The following is a 25,007-nucleotide window of genomic DNA, read 5'->3' on the forward strand; positions in this document are numbered from 1 at the left end:
GAAACATGATGAAACGCCTTCTAGGATGCATTTCCGGTGGAGAAAATGCAGTGCAGTGCCATAGGCTGCCCTTCATGCTAGAAAATGCCACTAAATGGTTAAATAGTGAATAGTTCCCTATATGTTTTTTTTTTTTTTTTTTATAAAGTTGTAGTAGTTATTCTTTAAATTTGAGTCCCATTATATTATTGGAACTGTTTCATCATAAATTGATCACGACTTTCCTTTTTTCTGCCTTTTCAGAAAAGGTTGCACTTTATTATTTAATATAATCATTTCATATTTCATCTTCTGCATCCATCTTATGTCCAAACAATTTGTCCTTCAGTTGTTCAGGTCTACAGGTGACACGTCATTCTTCATAGGGAAGATCCTGTTCTACAGGATCAGTCAAAAGCAATTGATTTTTATAGCCCACCATATACTGAGGTGGAGTAGATGGATATATTTGTTCAAAGCAAATATAGATAATTCACTGTATATAAGAGCTGGTGTTTCTGTTGTTCATCACCTCCACACAGGAACACTGAAGCTGACACTAAGAAGAAAGAAGATAATCCTGCAGAAGGTTTGCTTCATCTCTTTTCTCACTCCCTTGTTTCTTATGCTCTGTTGTCTCCTATTATCATCTCTACTTCCTCTTGTCCTGTACTCGAAGGGGCTCTCTTCAGAAATATCACTAACACATCTGTTTCTCTTTGTTGAAGATCATTTTTACCATTTTCATCATCTCAACCATGAAGGTGCTGATTGTGTCTCTACTGGTCTGTGCCATGATGGCTCTGACCACAGCTGCTGGTGAGTGTTAACTGGGGTTTGTAAGACCAGAAACTGTCCACATGCTTTGTCACTTATTTAGTTAGTCTTCTCTAAATATATCCTGTTATTTACTGACATCCATGCAGCGTTCCTCCTGCTCTGTTGCTTCATTTATTTATCATTACTATCAATATTTCCAGAAAATGAGGCCGATGCCGCCTCTTCTTTAATTCTGGCTGGACATTGGAGAGATTTGTTATTCATGGGTCAAAGTCCTATCAAACTCACCATAAGAGGAATTACTTTAGGACTGGAAGTAAACAGTCTTGTCCTTCTTCACTGTAAAGAATAGGGAGCACATAGAGTTCAGTCACTACGTTCTGTGTCAAACCTCCAGCTGTTCCAGAAGCAGAGCCGGGTCAGAAGATAGAACCACTCGTTCAGGAAGGTGAGTTGGTATTTGTTCAGATTTTACAGAAACACATTCTTATGATCAGCTCTGCAAAGTGTTTGGGTCTTTCACCTTTTACATCTGAAACTTTAACAGTTTTGGCCTCTCTCGTCGACATCATTTCCAGCTGCAACTGTTTCTTTGAAAATTAAAAAACCTTTGTTGTTGCCTCTTGTGTTCAGTTCTTTTCTAAATTTGTTTTCAGGGAAAAGTCACATCGTCGAGAAGTCTTCATCTTGTCCCAGAGGTTGGACTCGCTACAACGGTCGCTGTTTCCTCTACGTTCCAACAGCCATGACTTGGGCTAATGCTGAGGTAATCAGGATGATTTTTGATTCACTGCTTCTATGTGAACTTTATTTTGTCAACTGAGTAATTTTAATAGAAAAAATGTCAAAATTCTTTGTTTCCAGCCTCTTTAATGTGACTATTTTCTAGTTTCTTCACTCTTCTTTGAGAGTAACCTGAATATCTTTGAGTTGTGGACAAAACAAGACATTTGAAGACGTCATCTTGGGATTTGGAAAACACTGATCAACATTTTTTACCATTTTCTGACATTTTTTAGATCAAACAACTAATGAAAATCATTGTTAGTTGCAACCCCTAAACTCCTGTCTGTCTGTCTGTCTGTCTGTCTGTTTGTCTGTCTGTCTGTCTGTATGTTTATCAGAGAAACTGTCAGTCCCTGGGTGGGAACCTTGCATCAGTACATAATATACAGGAATACCATGAGATTCAAAGGCTGATAGTTAAAACCAGTTTTGAGTCTAAAGAAACATGGATCGGAGGCTCTGATGCCCAACAGGTAGGCTATTCTTATATATGAGTACACATGATCTGACAGTTATTCCATTAAAAAAAATCTTTTTTTATTTATGTAATATTCTGTTCTCTTGTCTCTAGAACGATATTTGGCTGTGGAGTGATGGTTCACGTTTCATCTACGTGAACTGGTGTCGTGGAGAGCCCAACAACAATCGTGGCAGTCAGCACTGTCTGAAAATGAACTATGGAGGTAAATCAAATGACATTATTTCTATTGAGAGGTTAACATTACATGCAAAAATATTTTTTTTTCATGCACTGGTCAATTCTAAGAATACCTTGAGAGGCAATTACAAAATGTAAAATGTTTAATTATATTTTAAAGTGTCCCTGTTATTACTTCCTTTGAGCATCATATATGCATTCTTGAGGTATACTTGACATAGGTTTACATGTTTAGGTTTATATGCTTATGTCTGAGGTCTTGGCCCGCCTCCCCGTAAAGCCCAGTCTGCTCTGATTGGTCAGCTGGCCCACTCTGTTGTTGTTGGTCCTCCAAATTCAAACAAGCCACTGGGCGGGCTGTGCTGGCTCAGGCAGCACCTATGGGTAGCACATATGAAAAACTGGGCTGGCTTTCTCAATCAATAACATTAGGCTTGTTTGAGATGAACTGCGCCTTGCCTGTAAAGTGGACGAGAGCAGGCGGCAGCAGCAGTGGGCGGTGACAAAAATCCGCTGTCAAGTCGGACAGTTGACAGCTGTCTCCAGCAGCCTTTAGGCTGAACAAGTCACAGAAACACTCACATCCTGTTAGCTCCGATCACGATAAAATGTTATCAAACTCATATATCAGCTTGTACGCAGTCTCTAGTTGTTTTTATTATAACAGAGTATGTCTTTGTATAGTGATGTGATGAAATTAGAATTTTGCTAACTGTTTCCAATCTTGATTATTTGTGCATAAGTGAAACATGGATGCATGATAAAACCCCCACATCAATGATAGATGTGCCTGGCTATAAGTGCTATAGAAAGGACAGGGTTACTAGTAGAGGAGGAGGAGTTCTGGTTTACATTAAAGAGTCTTTTAAGACCAAGGAAGTTCAATTAGATGAATCTTTATCACTTGAAAGTCTTTGTGTAAATGTGGCTCTATCCTCTCACATGATGTTTAACATATTTGTGGTGTATAATCCACCATCTAGTTGCCTACAAACTTTTTATCAAAACTTGGAAAAAATTCTCAAGTCTCTTAAACCGAACATTGAGGTGCTTATTTATGGAGATACTAATGTGAAATTGGTTAAATAAATCCAGTAGGAAACAACTCAAAGAACTCATATCAAAATATGACTTTCATCAATTTGTAAATGGACCGACCCTCTTGACAAAAACATCACAGACAGCAATAGATTTAGCTTTCTCAAATAAGCCGGAAAAAGTCTTAAAAACATACAATCTGGTGTGTGGCTTATCAGATCATAAAATTATATTAATTTCCAGAAAACTCTCAAAAAAACATCTAAATGAATATAAATATGACCGTAAGGCAACCAAGGTAATAATTCCCCGCAAGGATCTTATTAAATTTGAGAATGAGTTGTCAAACACAAATTGGGATGAAGTCTCACAACATAGTCAAGTGAACGAGTGTTGTGATATATTTACTTCTACAATGAGTAACATTTTAAATAAGTTCTTAAAACAATGTAAAAAGCCACAAAGAAAGTCACAGCTTCCATGGGTAAGTGATGCAGTACGACAGCTAATTAAAAAAAGAGATTTTGCTCTAAAAACCTATCTTAAAACCAGATATGACACAGATCTGATGTTATTGAAAGGTTTACGAAATCAAGTAGTAAAAGAAATGCGCAATTTAAAGGAGAACTCCGGGCAAGTACTGCCGATAGCAAAAAAAACTAGCCGAATCGGTGCTAGCAACACGGAGCTGCTGCAGCTAATGCCGAGAGCTCCCACTCAGCTAAAACGGCAGTTATGGGGGCATAAGATAAAGAGTGCCTTTGTGCCTTTTAACAGACACAAAATGCAATTAAAATGTCTGTGCAACATGAACAGGGCCCTTACATGACAACAAGATGCATTTAGCAACTTAGCTATTGTTTAAATTCACCTACCCTCTAGCTGCTATAGCTGCCTTCTGGGATGAGTGAGTGTGTTCAGCCAGGCTCCGGTAATAATCATCACGCAGCAGTTCCATGTGTATTTGTAGCATTTATATCCATTTTGTGTGCTGTCGTTGGTGAATATGAGTCTCTGCAGTGGCGAATTGTGTGGTAGTTTCCTTAGCCAGGCTAGCAGCCCTGACCGGCATCCAGCTTCTACTTCCTCCCCGCCTCCCTCGCCTGGCAGTGGTATTGAAAGCAATTTCAGACCTGAATACCAATTTATCCAAAGATAACTATAACATAGACGCAACTTTCCTCAAAAAATATGCACATCATTCATCCTTTGACTCATATTATAAATGTCTCTATTAAAACTGGAATATTTCCAGATGCTTGGAAAAAGTCACTGGTAAAACCCATCTTTAAGTCCGCGAATACCACAGACATTAGTAACTATCGACCAATAAGTCTAGTTCCGGTAATGTCAAAAATATTAGAAAGAAATCGTTTCAGAACAACTAACTCAATATTTAGAACTACATCAGTATATACACCCTCAACAGTATGGTTTCAGACAGAACCATTCCACTGAAACAGACATCTGCGCATTATTGGAAAATATTGTGCAGCCGCTGGATAAAGGAAACATCGTGGGTGCAGTATTCCTGGACTTAAAGAGGGCATTCGACACCGTAAATCATAGCCGTCTTATCTCCAAACTATCATCATACAATACATTATACGAGGCATTATCATGGTTTGAGTCATACTTACAGGGTCGAGAACAATGTGTAGTTATTGACCATGTAAAATTAAGACCGGAATCCCGCAGGGGAACCATACTGGGGCCCGTTCTCTTCAGCCTGTATGTGAACGAGCTGCTTGAAGTATGTCCTGAAGTTGGCATTCAGATGTATGCCGATGACACTGTGGTTTATGTGTCCGGCAAAAGCCTTCAAAAGTCTTGAGAAAGTGTTTGATTGGCTAAACAAATTATGTTTAACACTTAATCTGAGGAAAACTAAATCTGTGTTTTTCTATAACAAGAAAGCGGATAATAAATTACCTTAACATTAAAATGAATGGTGAACTCATCGATCAGGTAGAAGAAGAAAAATATTTAGGAGTGATTTTAGATTCTCAGCTAAATTATAAATGTCATATTAAAACCATCTCAAGAAAAATGAAAGCCAGTAATGAACTGTTTAAGATTGATCAGGAGCAGTTTAACATTTGAGGATCAATGAGGATCATAGTGTTCAGAAAGACATGAGCACATTCTCATGTCTTTCTGAACACTATGATCCTGTCCCACCTGTCGTACTGCACCACTGTTTGGTCCCAGGCTAACCAAACTACCCTAAAGCCTATTGAGAGGCTTTATAACCGTGCCCATTCGATTCCATCACTGTTACATTTTAAATAAATATAAAATCTTAAATTTTGTTAATCTTAGATTCATAAACTTGTTTTTTAAATGTTTGACTGGACTTGCACCTGAGCCACTTTGTAAATTTGTGAACAGGCTGGAATCCTCCAGATCCACAAAAGGTGCTGCATGTGGAGACTATGCAGTTCCATTTTGTAAAACCTCTTTTGCCCAAAATGTTCTTTCTGTGAAATTTATGGAACTGGCTTCCCACAAATATAAAAACTCTAACTAAATTATCCACCTTTCAAAAAGCATGGTTTATACAGCAGCAGCAGTGTGATCATGCCATATGAAATGTATAGCTGTGTGTATGTGAGGTGTGCATCTGTGTGAGTTCGAGTGAATGTGTTTATTTACTACACTTATTTTTATTGCTGTTAACTGGTTTCTGGACCTTTTATTGTAGTCACTGTAAAAATGTAATTCCTTTATTATTTTAACTGTTAGAACCCCTTCTAGGGACAGGTGTTGCGAATTAGCCATGGCTATAAACACTTTGATACAGGCCTCGGATTGTTCTTTATGTAATAATCTATGTTTTTTTGTATCTGTCCCTATTCAAATAAACAACAAATAAAAAAAATAAAAAAAATGTTTGTATTCAGAAGAAGAAGAAACGCTCCTGTGTTTTTGGTTTTTACAGAAGGAAATTGCTGGGATGATTTCGAGTGTTATACCCATTACCCATTTGTCTGCAGCAAGACAATCAGATGATTCCTGGGCTGACACAGAGGCATCAAGTACCTGTCGAGAGCACAAGAACAGTCGTTTTTGTGTCATCAGTCTCATATATATAACCTAAAGGCTCTATATCTCATTTCATATCTATCTTTTCTATCGCTGTAACACTACCAAAGGATTGAAGAGACAAGTGACATACAGGAGCTGGATTGTCTCTTAGGCCTAAGAGCAGACTGAACGAGTTATGAAAATAATGCTTTTAGCAAAACTTTATTCTGTCTGGAGAGTGAACTGGTCTTTCTTGTCTTTCATTATGCAAAATTAAAACACTCAAGCATCTAAACCAGCTAGTCTGTGAGTCTGTGTTAAATTTAGTAGTTTTTTTTAAAACTTCTTACATTTCAAAGAACTCTGAATATCATTAAATATAATTGTGCACATACACTTTTTTAAGTAATAAGTGGACATTTCTGTCACAAAGATATGCCGTTAATGATGCATCAACCATCAAATGGATCTTCCTGTTTGCAACAGTGTGTCAGAATCCTTTGTGTGTGTGTGTGTGTGTGTGTGTGTGTGTGTGTGTGTCTCAAGAACTGTTCATTTTGTGAGTAAAGGCAGGCCAAAGTGGCGGGGTCTCCACACACACACACACACACACACACACACACACAGCAAAAAAGAGAAATCCCTACATAACAATAGTGGTCTGGAGAAAGTTTTAGTTCCCAGGTTTTGAAATACTCGTCTCTTTGGACCTGATGCCACCTGATTATTAGATGAGTCTATTGTTGACTGATCTGGACCTCAACCCAACTCTCTCTGGAGATGTTTAAGTTTAAGCTGAATCCAAAAACACCCCTCTGAGCCATGATGTAACTCTGTTAGCCACTACGACACAGTACAGAAACATACTCTGCACATCTACATCGTGAGACATTTGCTCCTGAGGGGGACAAGCAGGTCAAAAGTTGCAAAGAAACCCCCGCACGCTGTCTAACTGGCAAACAATATCACACAAGCTGATGGTCAAGTGTAGCTTATTATGATGTCAGTGATGACGCAAAATGATGATGGTAAGAAAGTGTCTGAAATCTGAATTTACTGCACATGAGCGTTCACTGTATAGAGCACGTGTCAAACTCAAGGCCCGCGGGCCAAATCCGGCCCCTCGCGAATTTTGATCCGGCCCACATATGAATTTATGTTCACAATAGATTTTGGCCCGCCTAGATGTGAGCCAAACCAAAAAGACGGCAAACTGTTTTACGGACTGCAGTTGTGCAACTCTCAAAGCAGAATTTGGCAGATTTGCCGACTTTGAGGCTCAGAAATTGCCATAGAGAGTTTACATATTCAGGCTGTGAAACAGGTTGTTGTTTAGGGCTTTATGTCGACCAAACTGTTAGTGAGAAAGCTATATGAGACACAAAAAATACAGTCAAAAGGGATTAATCAACTTTACGGTTGAAAAAAAGCATGTCAAACATGTCTGGCCCTTAATGTGATTCTCATTTTCCAGTGTGGCCCTTAGTGAAGTTGAGTTCGACACCCCTGATATAGAGAATGAGTAAAGGGTGATTGCGGACACAGCCTGACATTCCAGACACTTTCTAATCATCATCATTGAGCATGGAGAAAACATGATAAAAGTACCCTAGGGTGCCCTTTAAAGGTATAATATGTAACATTTCTGCCTTAAAATGTCTAAAAACGACCATACCTTTGTTAAATATTTTTTTGAGTTGTGTAGTTACACTATCCCAAATGTTTCCACCAAATGTCAAACCCAGAGAAATCTGTTATTTCATTTTCAGACATGGCACGTTTCCTTTAGCTGCCCGTCAGTGGCGTCATATAACCTTTCACCGTCTAGTTGCACCCAGATGATATGTTCAGGAGTAATTGTAAATCATACAATGTCACAGTAAAAAATACTTGTAACCGTAATACTGCTTTTTCTGCCACAAGGCATCATTTTGTGATTAATTACATGCCACTTTGCAACACAGTAATACAGCAGAGATCTTATTTATTGATGCATATTAATATCGATCCAGCTTAACGTTACTACAATGTGCTGGCTGACAAGTAACGTAGCCTAGCTAATGTTAATGCTAACATTATAGGGTTACAACATCAGTTCAACAGGCTCATAAAGTTATTAGTAGTCAGATTGTTTTGACCACGGATAAAAGCAGCACTGAGCTAACCCACGAATAAGTTCACTAGTAACGTTAACGTTAGCTGTATAGATAGACAACTAATATAATGCTAATTTAGCCAGCTAGCACACACCGGTCTGTCTGCCTCACTCCCCCGGCGCAAAGACACTTCATTTGGGATGAGAGCTGACAACACCCCCCGGACATATAAAGCTAGTTACTGTTGGCCCCCTAGCCAGCCAACAGCCAGCCCCTATCACAGCAATCTATACCTGGCCAGCACTTAACTCCAGTGCCAGGTGCTAATGATGCTAACGGCAATTTAATGAGCCAGGCATCCAGTCACAACAGCGGCCATCCACAACGTTAACTAGGTCTCCGTTAGCGCTACCGGTGTTAGTGCCAAAAATCTCCTCCCTGCCGAATTTCTCCCCCGTCTTTACAGTTAGCTAAATTAACCCAACAAAAGGTGGGTTAAGCACCAAAAGTTAAGACTACAGAAAAGTGAAGGGTGAGATCATTCTGGGCAGCTTGGAGATGTCCTGCTGCTGCACTGCTAGCTAATGTTAGCTTGCTGGCTCACTAGCTAACTGGTCAGTTACCAATACAGATCGAATCAAGAAAAACGTTATTATGTTGGGGAAAATGCAGCTATTTTGTTAGAATGATATGAATAAACGTTACTAAACGTAACGTGAATAAACTTAAATGGGTACACTCGTCCGTGAACAGACGCTTTCTAACCAGCGATGTATTTAACAATAAAAACTAAAACTCCCATAATTCTACGCAACTTCCCAACGTCATCAAAAGTCTGTGTTTACAATCCATTGTTTTGGTTGACAGACCGCTAGTGGCAGAAAGTTAGTACGTTTAAATAGATGAAATGTGATGAAACGCCTTCTAGGATGCAGTTCCGGTGGAGAAAATGCAGTGCTATAGGCTGCCCTTAATGCTAGAGAATGCCACTAAATGGTTAAATAGTGAATAGTTCCCTATATGTTTATATATATATATATATATATATATATATATATATATATATATATATATATATATATAAAGTTGTAGTAGTTATTCTTTAAATCTGAGTCCCATTATATTATTGAAACTGTTTCATCATAAATTGATCACGACTTTTTTACCATTTGCATCATCTCAACCATGAAGGTGCTGATTGTGTCTCTACTGGTCTGTGCCATGATGGCTCTGACCAGAGCTGCTGGTGAGTATTAACTGGGGTTTGTAAGACCAGAAACTGTCCACATGCTTTGTCACTTATTTAGTTAGTCTTCCCTAAATATGTCCTGTTATTTACTGACATCCATTCAGCGTTCCTCCTGCTCTGTTGCTTCTTTTATTTATCATTACTATCAATATTTCCTGAAAAAGAGGCCAATGCCGCCTCCTCTTTTATTCTAGCTGGACATTGAGATTTGTTATTCATGGGTCAAAGTCCTATCAAACTGACCATAAGAGGAATTACTTTAGGACTGGAAGTAATCAGTCTTGTCCTTCTTCACTGTAAAGCAAGCGTGTAGCACACAATTCTGGGCCCTGTAGAAAGGCATTTTCTATGAGCCCCTCCCCGCATCCATAGCTATTCATTCTAGCATCTTTTTGGGCCCTCCTCACATGAGGGCCCTGGGTACTCAGTCCTCTTTTCCCCCCAGTCCGACGCCCCTGCTGTAAAGAATAGGGAGCACATAGAGTTCAGTCACTAAGTTCTGTGTCAAACCTCCAGCTGTTCCAGAAGCAGAGCCGGGTCAGAAGATAGAACCACTCGTTCAGGAAGGTGAGTTGGTATTTGTTCAGATTTTACAGAAACACATTCTTATGATCAGCTCTGCAAAGTGTTTGGGTCTTACACCTTTTACAGCTGAAACTTTACCTTTTCTGCTCTTGTCAACTCCATTTACAGCTGCAACTGTTTTCTGCATGTGAAAATAAAACAATCTGGGTCCATGCATCTTGGGTTCAGTTTTTTCCCAAATTTGTTTCAGGGAAAAGTCACATCGTCAAGAGGTCTTCATCTTGTCCAAGTGGTTGGACTGGCTACAACGGTCGCTGTTTCCTCTACGTTCCAACAGCCATGACTTGGGCGGATGCTGAGGTAATCAGGGTGATCTGGATTCAGTGCAAAATTCTTCAAAACTACGTCCATTTGGCTGTTACACTTGTTGTTGATCGGCATACCCTTCTAATTTAGTTTTTTATTACTTGACATGTACTCTGGCTCCACACAACTGCACTCTCTCTGTCCTCATACAGAAAAACTGTCTGTACCACGGTGGAAACCTCGCATCAGTGCACAGCTTCGAAGAGCATCACGTGATTCAGAGTATGATACTGCGGATCACTCATATGTATCCCCTCACATGGCTTGGAGGCTCCGATGCACAACAGGTATTTTACTGATTACACCAAATCTGAAAAGAACTAAAACGCGTGTCTAAACCATACTGTCTGTATAATCATCTTCTAGGAGGGTTCCTGGTTCTGGAGTGATGGTACACCTTTTAGGTTCAACTTCTGGTCTCCAGGACAGCCTGATAATCGAGGGAATGCACACTGTCTGTTGATGAACTTTGGAGGTAAACATATAGTTAGTTATGTTTTATTTCTGTGTCATGCCAAACATTTTGGCCCATCCCACATGGGATTACAAGACACCACAAATGTACTTATTTCACAAACATCTTCCTGTCGCATTTACAAATCATTCGGAAAAATACATGAATACAAATAATACATATACACACATATACACATATATACACGTACACATATACCACACACAAACAACAAATTCTCATCTACAATGATCATCTCGATAAAGAGCTTTTTTCCTCTCCCAAGCTGTATCTAGATAATTGGCTAATTTATGTTTCATATGTGAACATCCATCTCAGTCTTTGAGCATCATCCATATTTACCAAATCAATCTCTGCTTTTATCCTACAAAACAAAAAATCACGCTGTTCACAATAAAAAGGACAATAGAAAACAAAATGGAACTCATTTTCTATATCATTCAAACAACACATAGGACAGATCCGTTTTTCTTCTTCTACGTTAACATATCGTCCTGTTTCAATAGTCAAAGGCAAAACACCAGATCTCACTTGAGCACATAAGGATCTTTGCCTTTTTGACAAATTATATACAACATAATTCTCAGTGCCATATTCTGGTTTTATCATTACAAAAATAAGTATTTATATATTTGCACATATATATATATATACGTGTATACAGATATAAGATATATATAGCTTAAGAAACATTTTAGCTTAAGAAACAAAGCACATAATTTAACCCAAACTAACTCCCTCTGTCTTTTTACAGATCAGAATAAATTTGACGATCAGCCCTGCAGTTTCCGCATGCCGTCCGTCTGTGCTAAAAGGCAATAACATGTCTTAGGATAACAGAGAAACATGCATTACCCATCACAACCACAGGAGTTGGAGTTCTGTGTCTTTATCATCTGAAGCCTCTTGAATCTAGTAATCCATACTTTTTCCCTACTTTTTTCATTGCTTAAAGAATGTAGCCTTTTAGGCATTTCATTCTGAAGACTTAACTGTTTTTTCTTGTCTGAAACAATTAAAAGGCTCAAGCATAGAAAAAAGCCGGTCTGTGAGTCTGATTAATCCTACATAACACCTGAATACAACCCCATTAAACTCCTCTTTGTAAACGGCAATACAGTCCCACTAGCGCATTCTGTTACACTAGAGGATAAATTATATGAATAAAAAAGAGCCAAAAATATTGTCAGGTAAGGTGTTAATGCCCTACAGGTCATGGTGAAGGAAGTATTCAGATCCTCTACTTAAGTAAAAGTACTGATACTGTTATAATATTTCATTAGATCATTATTACTTATGCTTTGATGTAAAAGCAGAAATTTAGTGTTGAGTTGGTTGAGCTGGAGCTCATTTTAAACTATTAACTATTTCTTTTCATTATGCTGATTATTTTCTCCATTAATTGATTGATTGTTTGGTTTGTAAAAATAGTAAGAAATGGAGTCACAATTACACAGAGTCCAAAGTGGTATGAAAAGAAATTACTACATTTAATTTCAAGATGAGTAATCAAAAATAGTGTAATTGCTTTAAGATCTGCAACTTTTAGTCGGTTAATCGGGAAACAAAATATCAATTAGCAACAAGGTTTTTTTAAGCAAAAAAAGTCTCCACTGTGAAGATTTGATGTCAGTTTGTTTTTAGGAAAAACATCATTGTAAACTGGATAACTTTGTTTTTTTACCGCAGGAAATTCCGCCGGATATTTGAACGATTACAAGCCGGAATGAAAACAAGCCAAACTGAAATAGGAGTAACAAGGCTATTTTTAAAATGTAAGGAGTAGAAAGTGCAGATAACTGCGTGGAAATTTAAGGAGTAGAAGTAAAAAATCTGCTGTAAAATAATTACTCCAGTAAAGTATAGATACCCAAAATTTCTACTTAAGTAAGGTAATGAAGTATTTGTACTTAGTTACTTGACACCTCTGACCTTATCACACGTTAAATATTTCAAGCAAGTGCTGTGATTCGGTCCATGTTCTGCTCTGATTCTTATTAGTGGCCTTTCAAGTTTCACTGGTTTTTGCGTCGGTTTTTGGTCGGTGTCGAACCTGCGGCCGCTGGGTCGAGGAATGAACCTCTATATATGGTTGTGTGCTCTATCAGGTTCATAATCTTTCGAACATTATACAAAACATTTCCTCATACCATACCACACTGTTTCCTGGTTCATTGTTTGATTTCAAACTCAATGATAATCCGTGTGGAAGAAAAGCCAGATAAAGGGGAGGGAGTGTGAAGGAGAGGCTGTGTGTGTTGGAAGTAGGCTATATAGGCTACAGTATATGTTAGTGTTGGTATTTATTTACTGGCTTTGTGTGGAGAGACTCACACATTCACTATGTTGCTCTCTCTGCTGCTTCTGCTGCTGCTGCTGCCAATCTGCAGCGCCCAGGCTACTAGTTTTTATGGGACAGTGATGACTTACTACCCAAAAAACACTTACGCAGATGGATCTGTCACAGTACGTACCGTTTCCTTCTAATTCAATAATCCCCTGTTGAAGTTTGAGAGTAACTACATAATATAACTTTTCATAACTAAGTCTAACTGTGAAGCTATGCGTGATAACAGAAACTACTTAGAAGTGCAGTGCAGTAAATGCTGCATTTTGAATTCTGAGAGGAATGCAACAAAGTGGATTCTCTATATATCTTTTGTTAAATAAACTGTACTTAAACTGAGGTTCTTGTGTCTTTATGGAACCTGGACCATGTAATAACAGGGTTGAACAATAAGGGTTGCCCGATGGCCCGTGGCAAGTAAAACGCTGCTTCGGGAAAGTAAATGTAACAACCTACTTACCAGTTCAGGTATCATCGTATCATAATCATTTGAGTTGAATGTGATGTTGGCCAATCAAGAATTGAGTTAGCGCTTGATGCTATGACGTTTTTCTCAGCAATATTTTTTTTGGACCTTTTTTATGTGTTTTTTTAATGCTTTTTTGATGTATTATTTTGTCAAAGTTTTACTTTTTTTTAAGCTTTTTTCAACTTTTTCATTGGGCAAGAAAAATTGTTTAAGGGCCAGGAAAAATTTACTTTGGGCATGTAGATTTTTTTTTTTAGTTGCCCAAAAGGACAAGTGAAGAAAAAAAAAAAAAAAGCGTTGAACCCTGAATAATAATCCTAAGAAAGCAGGATAGATTTATCAAGTATTATATATTTGCAGGATGCTTTGAAGAGTTTGAAGTCTTGTTGTCTTTTTGTGTCACTGTGATACGACAGGTGGTCCTACGCTATAAGCTAAGCTTCAGCACTTGCCAAGAGAATGCCTTGTGGACCTGTGGCAGTGGGAATTGTGGGAATGAGAGTTCTTTAGTGCTAAACATTGTGGACCAGGAGAGCAGCGGAGAGTGGTGTCAGAGAGAGGGAATCATGACTCGCCAGGTTCCTAGCAACGCTCCGTTTCATCTGGTGTGAGTGCACCATGACAATGCAAAACCACAAACAAACATTATACTTCACAGTTACCTCACAGAGGGCCAAAATTGTAAATTTTTAAATAGTCACTCAAAAGGTGAAAACTTAACAGCACCTCCAAAATGTTCCTAAAAAACTTCCTAAGTCAATACCAAGAAAGTTAATTGAATTGCTCGGGTGGCTTAATGAAATATGTTTTGTATTAGAAGTTAAAGGTTCAGTATGTACATTTTATAAAAATACCTATTTATTTATTTTAACCATCTGAGGACTAAGGGCATTCTCACATATCTTATTAAATTTACCTTTTGAAGGTATTTGTAGATACATGATCGCCATGTGTTTCATATTAAAATGTTCAGAACAAACTCAGCTTTCCGTATAGTGATGCCCAAATTTTCTTCTAGAGCAATGTGTAAGGAGATAATTTGCTGCTAAAGTTAGAAGGTTGATGTTGGCTTTTTAAAAATACTCAAATCCTTTTTGAAAACAAACCTTAACTTATGATGTGTTGTATTAAATTGTTTCAGTGCTTGAAATGACACTCTAGTTATGTGTAGCACAGCTAAAAAACAGCCTCTTTCATGAACAGTTTGGACGGGAATTCCTGGATAGATAACGTACAAAACATCTCTGGGTGGAGTGCTTTGACTCTGGTGGAACTAAGGAACCGGTCGGACATCGGCAGAGCCAACACATCACCCCAGACCACCATCCTACCAGAATTGAGGTCAGCCTCCTCACCATTTCTGTGTCTTTAGTAAGATATTATACACTTTGTGTATTTAAAACCATTTCATGTGTCACAACACATTTAAAAGAAAACCATCAGACTCTGTGTGAATTATTTTATTGTTATCTAAAATGTATTTTGTTTCCCTTGATTTAAACTTATGCCCAGAATTGTTTTGTTTTTTGAAAATGTATCCAATTTCAACACAGTGACACTAATCTGAAATTTGACATTTAAAAGGTGCAATATGTAACACTGACAGTTAGAAAAAAATAAAGCAGTCCAAATTCAAAATTTAAGTTTTGGTCCATCAAAACTTCACGGAAAAAATGTTGAAATGTTGCTAAACCATAAATCAGTATTTATAGTTGAAAAAATAAAGCTTGAAATTGAAAATTTAAGTTTTGGTCAAAACTTGGAAAAAATAAAACCATGTATTCAAAAAAAATAAGTGTACCAATTTTTCTTTCAGTTTGAATAAAATATAGATTCAATTCTGGAATTATTTTGAATAAATTATAAATTTTCATTTTTCACTTTTATATTTGTTTTCAGTTCCACATTTCATGTTTTCAGATTCAAAACTTATTTTTTTTTAATACGCCTTCAAATCTTTTTTTTTCAAATCTTTTTTTTTTTTTTTAGATCTGTTTTCACTTTCAGATAATTTTTTTTTCGGTTTCAGACTTTTGGCCCTGATTTTGCGTGGGGGCGTGGCTTCAACTCAGAGGGGCGTGGCATTATGAGCGACAGCCTATCAAAGAAGGCAGAAGACTCCTCTGTCATGTTGACTTCAGGAAATGGTGTTACTGTGAGAACTATGACTGAATGCTTTCTATCCACTATATACATGTGATGTTTACTTAATAAACTGATGCAAGTGACAAAGTTCCATTTAAAAAATTGTATTGGACAACAAATGGTACCAATTACACTATAAGAGCAATAAACTGATTGTGCAGTTCGGCAGGAACAATGACTTCTCCCACTTCCATGTATGACATTGAATGTAGCACCACAGTATTCACTGGCAGTCAGCATAGCTCCGCCCCGCAGGCAACCTGCTGTGAAAGAGACATGTGAAAGATATTATTTTTGAATAGATACTTTGGGACATTATCCCCTCAGTGGCATTTTTTTTTGTCATCAACACATAAAGGGAAAATAGGTGGACAGCTGGAAAAGCTGGCAATCAAGCATCGCTAGCACTAAAGTTAGCATTAACTAACGTTAGCTTCACACTAGCTGGTGTTTTTACACCAATTTTAGTGTCCAGCTCAAGTTTTTTTACTTTAACATGTAGTGGTCTTTGTTAACCTCTGTTTGTCAGAATGACCATAACTTGACACTGGCTGCCTGCAGCCGGTCTCCTTTTAAATGTAAACAAATATGAGATTACATTAACATTGCTAGTGTTACCTTTTCATGGTTAGTTTAAACAACATGACAGTCCTATCCGCTTTGTTAAAATAATCAATCAATCAAACTTTTTATTACGGACACACACACAGAAAAACTTACAGTATCAGAATACAAATACAAAAAGACAAGTTATTTGTATTCTGATACTTGTTTTAGGACCGTGGTAGAAGCCTTCAAAAGTTTGATTGATTGATTGATTAACAAAACTGACCAGGACAATGTAACGTTTAAACTAACCATAAAAGGTAATTTATCAGGCCAGAGCATTAATTAAAGTCATGTTTGTTACATTTATAAAGGCTGACCTTCTTCACTGCAGCCAGTGTCAAGTTATGGTCATTCTGACAAACAGAGGTTAACAAAGACCAATACATGTTAAAGTAAAAAACTTGAGCTGGACACTGAAATTAGTGTAAAAACACCAGCTAGTGTGAAGCTAACGTTAGTTAATGCTAACTTTAGTGCTAGCGATGCTTGATTGCCAGCTTTGTCCAGCTGTCCACCTATTTTCCCTTTATGTGTTAATCACAAAAAAAATGCCACTGAGGGGATAACGTCGCAAAGTATCTATTCAAAAATGCTAATATCTTTCACATGTCCTACCTGTGGGCAGGTGCCAGTGAATACTGTGGTGCTGTAAGTCATACATGGAAGGGGGAGAAGTCCTTGTTCCTGCCGAACTGCACAATCTGGCACAGTTTATTGCTCTTATAATGTAATTGGTACCATTTGTTGTCCAAGACATTTTTTTAAATGGAACTTTGTCACTGGCATCAGTTTAAGTAAAAATCACATGTATATAGTGGATAGAAAGCATTCAGTCATAGTTCTCACAGTAACACCATTTCCTGAAGTCAACATGACAGAGGAGTCTTCTGCCTTCTTTGATGTCACCATAATACCACTCTGAGTAATGCCACGCCCCCACGCAAAATGGGCCAAAAGTCTGAAACCACGCCCCCAAATTATCTGAAAGTGAAAAACAGATCTAAAACGAAAAAAAAGATTTGAAACCAAAAAAAAAAAAATTTGAAGGCGAAAAAAAATAAGTTTTGAATCTGAAAACATGAAATGTGGAACTGAAAACAAATATTAAAGTGAAAAATGAAAAAAATTTATTCAAAATAATTCCAGAATTTAATCTATATTTTATTCAAACTGAAAAAAAATTGGTATTTTTTTAGTTTGAATACATGGTTTTATTTTTTCCAAAAAAACTTAAATTTTCAATTTGAAAAACTATGAAATGAACAAAACATTTGGAACTGAAAACAAATATTTAAAGTGAAAAGACTGAAAATTTTATAATTTGTATTTTGTTTCCCTTGATTTAAACTTCCCAGAATTGAATTGTTTTTTTTTTGAAAATGTTATTTCAAACAGTGAAAATCTGAAAACATTTAAAAGGTAATATGTAACACTTATTTTAGTTCAAATAGTTGGTTTTCCAAATTTTTTCCAAGAGTCATTTTCCATCCAGACTCAAACTTCAAAGTTTTCCATGTTGAGAACGGAGCATATTTGTTGCTAGACAAGTGTCACATATAGTATATTTTTAAATTAGCCTAATGAACAAAACTGTTTAGGAGGAAATTTAGACAACTCCATACTATCTTTTGGGCTCTAAGCTGTCTCCATCTTTCAAATACATCTCCAATATTTACCCAGGGTTTGTTACGTCTTTGGTCACGCAACTGTTTAGAAACACTGAGTTTTTTTTTAGGTCGGGTAAAATCTATCTCCGTTGATCCCATTTGTTTGTTTGCTGCTTTCATGGCTGTACGGCTGAGGTGCGCTGGGTTTTCGTTTTTACAGGTATATCTGGCAACCCGGCCCGGCTGTCAGAATGGGCAGTTGATACCAACACACAGACCAAAACACAAACAGACATTCTGTCAAATTTCAAAAGGAGAAAATACTTGCTTTAGAATTGTTGTCAGAAAAGATAGTATTTCAGCTGAGCATGTTTCCTTATTATCTGGTGACATATTTTGGTCATGTTTTGGATTTAAAAATATTACATATTGCACCTTTAATACATCTTTGTCTAGGCAAAACTGATCCAGCAGCAGCTAGGTTGGCTACCTGGCTTGTGATTTACATGGTAATTAATGCAAGGTTGCACAATGTTTCTCTCTGTCAGAGTTCCTTCAAACTGTGAGAGAAATTTCAGCCTGTTGGCGTTTGACCCTGACGGAGACGAGGTTAGATGCAGATCTGGGCTCGTAACAATAGTAAGTATGATCATATGATCATAATCATTATTTTGGCGCCACAAACCACACACAGAACAAGCAAAGAAACTTGATCATGATGTAGACTGGAGCATTTTTAACTGGGTTAAAGAAAATGAACATAGTTCATTATTTCTATTTATTTCTATTCTGGGTGTAGTCTTTTTCTCACTTTACTGTACATATTTCATCCGGTAACATAATGCAAAGATATGTGTCCTATCACTGTTATGCGGATGACAACCAGCTGTATATACCCATTATTCCTAATGACCCCAGTAGCCCAATTTTGCTGCATAATTACCTAAACAAAATCAGAGACTGGGTGCATCAAAACTATCTGCAACTCAATGCAGAGGTTTACTGATCGGTCCACACTGTATGACTAAAGCACTCAAACCCCAGCTGGGTTCTTTTGCTCCCTATGCTACACACTCTGCCAGAAACTTAGGAGTTATATTTGACACAAACCTCTCTTTTAAAAACCAATTCAAGTTCAAGTTCAAGCTTATTTTCTACAAATGAGAACAGTCACCTAGACTCGTTTACTGCAACTCCCTCCTTGTATTCCTGCCTTAGTCAGAAAAAACTGGTTCAGAATTCTGCTGCCAGGCTTTTAATGCTTTTAATATATATATATATATATATATATATATATATATATATATATATATATATTTGTGTTATACACATGTATGTACCTACATCTGTTTATATGGCCTTGTTTTTCATTATTACACACATTATTGACATGGCAATGCTTTTTTTCAATATTTGTTTTTTCATTTGTCTGTTCTATTATTATTATTATTATTATTATAAAATACCCTTATAGGCAACATTTTATGCATTATGCATTTCATTACTTTCATTTTGACCTCATGTCCCTTTCTGTCTCTTCCAGTCCTCCTGTATTCTGTCATTCATCCCAGCAGCTAACAGTTTTGAAGGTGCGTACGTCCAACAGCTGGTGATGGAGGACTTTCCCAGGCAGAATATCACACTGACTCAAACCAACGGGTTGCAGACGATCATAACTCCCAATGAAGCTATCAGCGAAATACCTGTCCAGTTTGCTTTAAGACGTAAGATTTTTTCTTTTGGCTGCACAGAATTCAGAAATAATCTCAGTGGTTGATCTTCAGTGAGTGGATCATTATTATAAGGGCCATTGCAACTGGTAATACTGTAACAATAAATTGTGTAATACCGTATACTATGATACCGTGAAATCGTGATATATTCTGATATGATTATCACACTGTGAAAATGTCATACTGTTACAAAAAAAAGTCAAAGTTGTTAAGAGTTGTATAAACACAAACAAAGAATCACACTTTGTGTGAACAAAATAGTCTATATGTGACATTTTTTTAATTTAATGGTTCCAGCTCTGTGAGCAGCAAGCAAGTTTGTTCCAATCAATATAGTAGGGTGGGTCCAATGAATGTCTGGACATCATTTTGTGGCAATCAAACAGAGATTGCAGAAATATTCTAATCTGGTGATGGACCGGTGGATGGACAAATCGACTAGCATTGCCATCCTTAGAAAACGTTTTGCTTTTCTTTATTGTTCCAGTGGACCCTGTGGTGCCATCTTGCACAGCGGGAATCTATCTGCCCAAATTCCTGCCTCCAACCCCAGCCAACAGAGCTCAGCTTTACACCTCTGTCAATCAGACCCTGGAAATCAATATCAGTGCAAAGGCAAATGTCTCCACGTAAGTCAAACAAAAAACTATTTTAAAAGAACTTACACATCAACAAACCGGTAACTGATGCAGAATGTTCTCTGGTTAGATAAGAAATACTTATTTTTCACATTAGCCACACACAAGAAAAAGTTTTCATGCTAAGGTTTTCACGTGCACAAGGAATCTGATCTGTTGTGTAACTCCAACACTGATGAACAAGACAGGTTTGGCAAGAGTGTAACAAGTGCAACAGAACCAGCTCTATAGTGCTTTTAGGATATACACAGTGGGTTAAACATGCAGTACGCATTCAAAGCCAAAAGAAAGAAAGAAGAACATGAAATACATCCTATAGTACATTGTGTATACTGTTGTTTCAGTGGTAGTTCAAGCTCAGAGTTTTAAAGGCTAATAATACTAATAACCATAGACTGTAAAAATAAGGTTAGACCACTTTATTGAAACAGCAGATGTGACTCACCAAAAATCAGCCAGCCGTGACTGGCATGAAGGAAACTTTTTTTAAAAGAGAGCTGAGTCAGATGCCATGTGAGATTTTCAATTGCATTTCAATAATATTGTCACAGAAAACTTAATTTGTGGGTGGGGTAATTTTGTAAATTATTCTTAGATCTTCTTATTAAACCTCTTCTGTTTTTTAAAGAATAACTGAGCTGCTGTTCAGCGGGCCACACAACATAGTCCAGACTACATCAGGAACAGGACAGTACACCCTGAGATGGACGCCATCTGAACAAGAAGATGGAGAAAGCCACCCGATCTGCTTTGTTGTCCAGGCAGTTTCCAAGTCAGTCACTTGTCCCATGAACCTTACTTTAGAGAATGTGGAATGTCATCCGTTGAATCAATTGCTTGAAGTTTTACTTTTTTCTCTACGCTCATTCACTTTCTTGCACAGAATTAAAAGAGAAGACTGATGACACTCTTGTCTCTGTCTCAACAATTAACATTAACATATATCTTGTAAGATTGATTCATAAAAGTCTATAGAATGAGTAGTTTTTCAGGGGGTTAGGTGCAGATGATTTATTGACTGTTTCCTGATGTGAAGAGTGACTCTAGGCTGTTAATTCATATTTAACCGAGATATAGCCTTGTATATTGGTGCTATATATCTTTTAATTTAATTATTGGCAATAAAAAAGCAAATAAGAATATTTACCAAAATGGTGAAATATTCCTTAAGACATAGGAGAGCTTGAGCAAGAAATACATTTTGTCTTGAAAGATCTAAAAAATAATTTGTGATCATTTTGTAAATAAGCTGCTGTATTGATTTATCTCAACAGTTCCACCAAGTATCAGTCTGAGCTTCGATGTGTCATTGTCAGTGTTGGAAACGGTGAGTTGAACCGTTCCTTGTTTTTGTAAATGTTTTAAATTGCATTGCTGATTTCCTGAATTGATAAAGTTCATGTGTAATCTACATTCTATCTCTGTATTCACTTCTGTTTACACACCCAACAGCAACCATTCTTCCAACTACTACACCAGTACTAACAACCAACATCACTATACCGACCACACAAAACACAACCATTACAATCACTATGCCAACTACAACAACCCCACAAACAACAACCACAGATCCGCCAACAACTACCCCACTGACCACATCAAACATCACTATGCCAACTACAACAACCCCACAAACAACAACCACAGATCCGCCAACAACTACCCCACTGACCACATCAAACATCACTATGCCAACTACAACAACCCCACAAACAACAACCACAGATCCGCCAACAACTACCCCACTGACCACATCAAACATCACTATGCCAACTACAACAACCCCACAAACAACAACCACAGATCCGCCAACAACTACCCCACTGACCACATCAAACATCACTATGCCAACTACAACAACCCCACAAACAACAACCACAGATCCGCCAACAACTACCCCACTGACCACATCAAACATCACTATGCCAACTACAACAACCCCACAAACAACAACCACAGATCCGCCAACAACTACCCCACTGACCACATCAAACATCACTATGCCAACTACATTTATAACCCCACCAACTACAACCACCATTCCTGCAACAGCTACCCCATTAACAGCAACCATCACTACTACAGCAAGTCCACCACCAGTTCCTACACCTGAAACCACAACAGCTGTACCCAACATCTCAAACCAATGTGAGTATGACAAATGTTGATGTTTTACACTCTAATCATAATCTCTTTATGGACATACTCTATACATAGCTAAGTGACAAAGCTAAGTGAGAACAATGGAATTTGAATTGCCTAAACATAGAAGACCTTGTCTTAGTCAAGTCCGTTTTACTCAGTTTGAGCACCCTTCTGTCCTGTGTTGTAATGTTGAATCTCTGTGTTTCTAGTTGTTGTTATTTTGAGAGTGAAGTTTTCCTCTCCATCTCCACTGTCTGAAGGCTACATCATACAACAGGTCAGACTCTTCTTATTTTATCAGATATCAAAGCATGTCAAAGCTTTAGATAACTGCCCCTGCTGGGTCTAGTTGCAGGTTTAAAGGAGACCTATTATATACAGTTTTCAAAGTTCATACTTGTATTTTGTGTTTCTACTAGAACATGTTGACTTCTTAGGCCCCACTGCAGATAAAACACAGTATGTTCTGATTGGTCAGCGTTCAGAACAGTGGCAAATCTGATGATTTTACCTCATTATTTAAAGGAACACGCCGAATTATTGGGAATTTAGCTTATTCACCGTAACCCCCAGAGTTAGACAAGTAAATACATATCCTTCTCATCTCCGTGCATGCTGTAATGCTGTCTGACGGCTCCAGCGGCATCAGGCCAGCACAGAACATGCAGGTGAATGGTTCCAGCAATCCTACTGTTTCAAATAAGTGACTAAACAAATCACAACATGTAAATAGGAACATGTTGGAGTTATTTTGTCACTTTTGTCACAATTTGGAGCAGTAGGCTAGTTGGAACCAGTTACCTGCAGGATCTGTGCTGGGCTAAGCTAATGCTGGAGCCGTCAGACAGCTTTACAGCACGCACGGAGATGAGAAGGGTATGTATCGACTTGTCTTACTCTGGGGGTTACGGTGAATAAGCTAAATTCCCAATAAGTCGGCGTGTTCCTTTAAAGCTTTGGCAACGTTAAATATGAACATCCAACATTGTAACAGAAAATACAGAAAAGCATAGTAGGTCTTCTTAATTGTATGTTAGTGGCGCTATGGAATTTGTAATAAATACAAGAAAAAACAAGGCAAGATGTAAATGTATCAGCTGTAAGTCAGCTACACAACTGATGATTCAGAAGTACATACAATATAACAAAGCTCCCTTTACACAGAACATCATATCTGATGGTTGTCATGATCATATCTCACAGCCACATTCTTTTTCTTTTCCAGATCAGAGATGAACTGCTGAGAAAGGGACTGTCTTTAAATGTGATTGTACGCCTTCTCAGTATTGTGCAACAGTAATTTACAACCACAGCGACCCCTGTTGGTTCAACGTGAACATGTATTGACCCCTCGACAGAAATGTATTCAGTTGCCTGTCAAATTCAAAACGTTTAAACATATTTAGTGTTTGAGCAGCATGTGGTGTAACGATCAGCTTTTATGCGTAAATACAATGGATGTATACCAAGAACGTAAATATTTGATTGTTTTGAATGTATAAGGTTCCTGTTGTGGTGTGTTTTAAAATGTTTTTGTCCAATGTGAACTTTCATAACTTCATAATTATCTTTATAATAAGGATTTTTATCAATATCATTAAAATATATACTAACATGCTAAACACAGACACATACATATGTAAAACTATATCTACATACAAAAGTGTCCTCAATACAAAAACAGGAGAGAATTTTTTTTTAAATAAATGCATGATTAAAAAAAGAAATAAAAAATATAAAAAAACAGATAACAGATACACAATTACAACTTAGGTGGTAACACAACAAAAAAGTAAGTAAATTATACTAATTCCCTAGCATAAGTAAAAAACATATCCTGACAAAAGGTATATTAAATTTGGCAGATGAACCAGTTACTTGCTTACTCCTAATTTTCTACTTTAACAAATTGATAAATGTCCATAATTCATGAGAAAATTGTAAAAACAATTATTGGAGAGTGGTTCGCATTGTAGTTGCAAACAACAACTTCATTCTTAGAATTACAACATTTATTCACCGTCATAAGTTATAGAACCGAATTGTCCGTTTCAAAGTTTTACAGTCATCATTTGTTGAGGACAGTGGGAGTCATTGCCAAGAGAGACACATCAAACATACCGTACAGACGTCACCACTGAGTCAAAACCATCTGTCTGATTAACCTCAGTGATTGTGCATATTTACTTAAGCTCTTTGTAAAGAACTGGTCCGTCAGCTTGTTGTGGTCTTCAAACAAGAGGTGGGATGACGGCTTCTAAAGTGGTGTTAGGTTATGTCTGACAATGGATCCCTGAGGCTTGTTTCAATAGTGGTTTTGATGCAGTGACAT

The 25,007-nt window shown here is 37.4% G+C and overlaps 3 protein-coding genes across 4 annotated transcripts; all 3 read left to right on the forward strand.

Moving 5' to 3' along the window:
- The first annotated feature begins 523 nt into the window (after positions 1-523).
- Positions 524-6,516, forward strand: LOC114545754 (ladderlectin-like). Of its 2 annotated transcripts, none has more exons than XM_028564251.1 (7): positions 524-568; positions 708-798; positions 1,157-1,207; positions 1,416-1,525; positions 1,884-2,018; positions 2,117-2,228; positions 6,183-6,516. In XM_028564251.1, exons 2-7 carry the CDS (start codon positions 738-740, stop codon positions 6,251-6,253), a joined length of 540 nt encoding a protein of 179 aa, XP_028420052.1. In that variant the 5' UTR covers positions 524-568; positions 708-737; the 3' UTR covers positions 6,254-6,516. The 2 variants fall into 2 exon arrangements, with proteins under 2 accessions (XP_028420052.1, XP_028420053.1); XM_028564252.1 differs by having other exon boundaries at positions 1,166-1,207.
- Positions 6,517-9,534: 3,018 nt separating this feature from the next.
- Positions 9,535-12,011, forward strand: LOC114545755 (type-2 ice-structuring protein-like). Its single transcript, XM_028564253.1, has 5 exons — positions 9,535-9,610; positions 10,389-10,498; positions 10,657-10,791; positions 10,871-10,979; positions 11,734-12,011. Exons 1-5 carry the CDS (start codon positions 9,550-9,552, stop codon positions 11,799-11,801), a joined length of 483 nt encoding a protein of 160 aa, XP_028420054.1. The 5' UTR covers positions 9,535-9,549; the 3' UTR covers positions 11,802-12,011.
- A 1,311-nt stretch (positions 12,012-13,322) lies between these two features.
- LOC114545359 (mucin-2) lies at positions 13,323-23,975 on the forward strand. The gene is made up of 10 exons (XM_028563632.1): positions 13,323-13,445; positions 14,212-14,402; positions 18,705-18,795; positions 19,700-19,880; positions 20,377-20,518; positions 21,156-21,299; positions 21,802-21,854; positions 21,980-22,678; positions 22,885-22,952; positions 23,901-23,975. The coding sequence occupies exons 1-10, from the start codon at positions 13,323-13,325 to the stop codon at positions 23,973-23,975; spliced, it is 1,767 nt and encodes a 588-aa protein (XP_028419433.1).
- The last annotated feature ends 1,032 nt before the right edge of the window (positions 23,976-25,007 follow it).

This window comes from Perca flavescens, chromosome 19, assembly GCF_004354835.1.
Source record: "Perca flavescens isolate YP-PL-M2 chromosome 19, PFLA_1.0, whole genome shotgun sequence".
In the NCBI taxonomy this organism is placed as follows: domain Eukaryota; kingdom Metazoa; phylum Chordata; class Actinopteri; order Perciformes; family Percidae; genus Perca; species Perca flavescens.

Bases quoted from the DNA above. Each gene is read 5' to 3' on its own strand.
- LOC114545755 (XM_028564253.1), top strand. From the start codon at position 9,550: ATGAAGGTGCTGATTGTGTCTCTACTGGTCTGTGCCATGATGGCTCTG. The intron at 9,611-10,388 runs GTGAGTATTAAC...AATTTGTTTCAG, and splicing joins GGCTCTGACCAGAGCTGCTG to GGAAAAGTCACATCGTCAAG. The intron at 10,980-11,733 runs GTAAACATATAG...GTCTTTTTACAG, and splicing joins TCTGTTGATGAACTTTGGAG to ATCAGAATAAATTTGACGAT.
- LOC114545359 (XM_028563632.1), top strand. From the start codon at position 13,323: ATGTTGCTCTCTCTGCTGCTTCTGCTGCTGCTGCTGCCAATCTGCAGC. The intron at 20,519-21,155 runs GTAAGTCAAACA...TGTTTTTTAAAG, and splicing joins GCAAAGGCAAATGTCTCCAC to AATAACTGAGCTGCTGTTCA. The intron at 21,300-21,801 runs GTCAGTCACTTG...TTATCTCAACAG, and splicing joins GTTGTCCAGGCAGTTTCCAA to TTCCACCAAGTATCAGTCTG.
- LOC114545754 (XM_028564251.1), top strand. From the start codon at position 738: ATGAAGGTGCTGATTGTGTCTCTACTGGTCTGTGCCATGATGGCTCTG. The intron at 799-1,156 runs GTGAGTGTTAAC...TCAAACCTCCAG, and splicing joins GGCTCTGACCACAGCTGCTG to CTGTTCCAGAAGCAGAGCCG. The intron at 1,526-1,883 runs GTAATCAGGATG...TATGTTTATCAG, and splicing joins TGACTTGGGCTAATGCTGAG to AGAAACTGTCAGTCCCTGGG.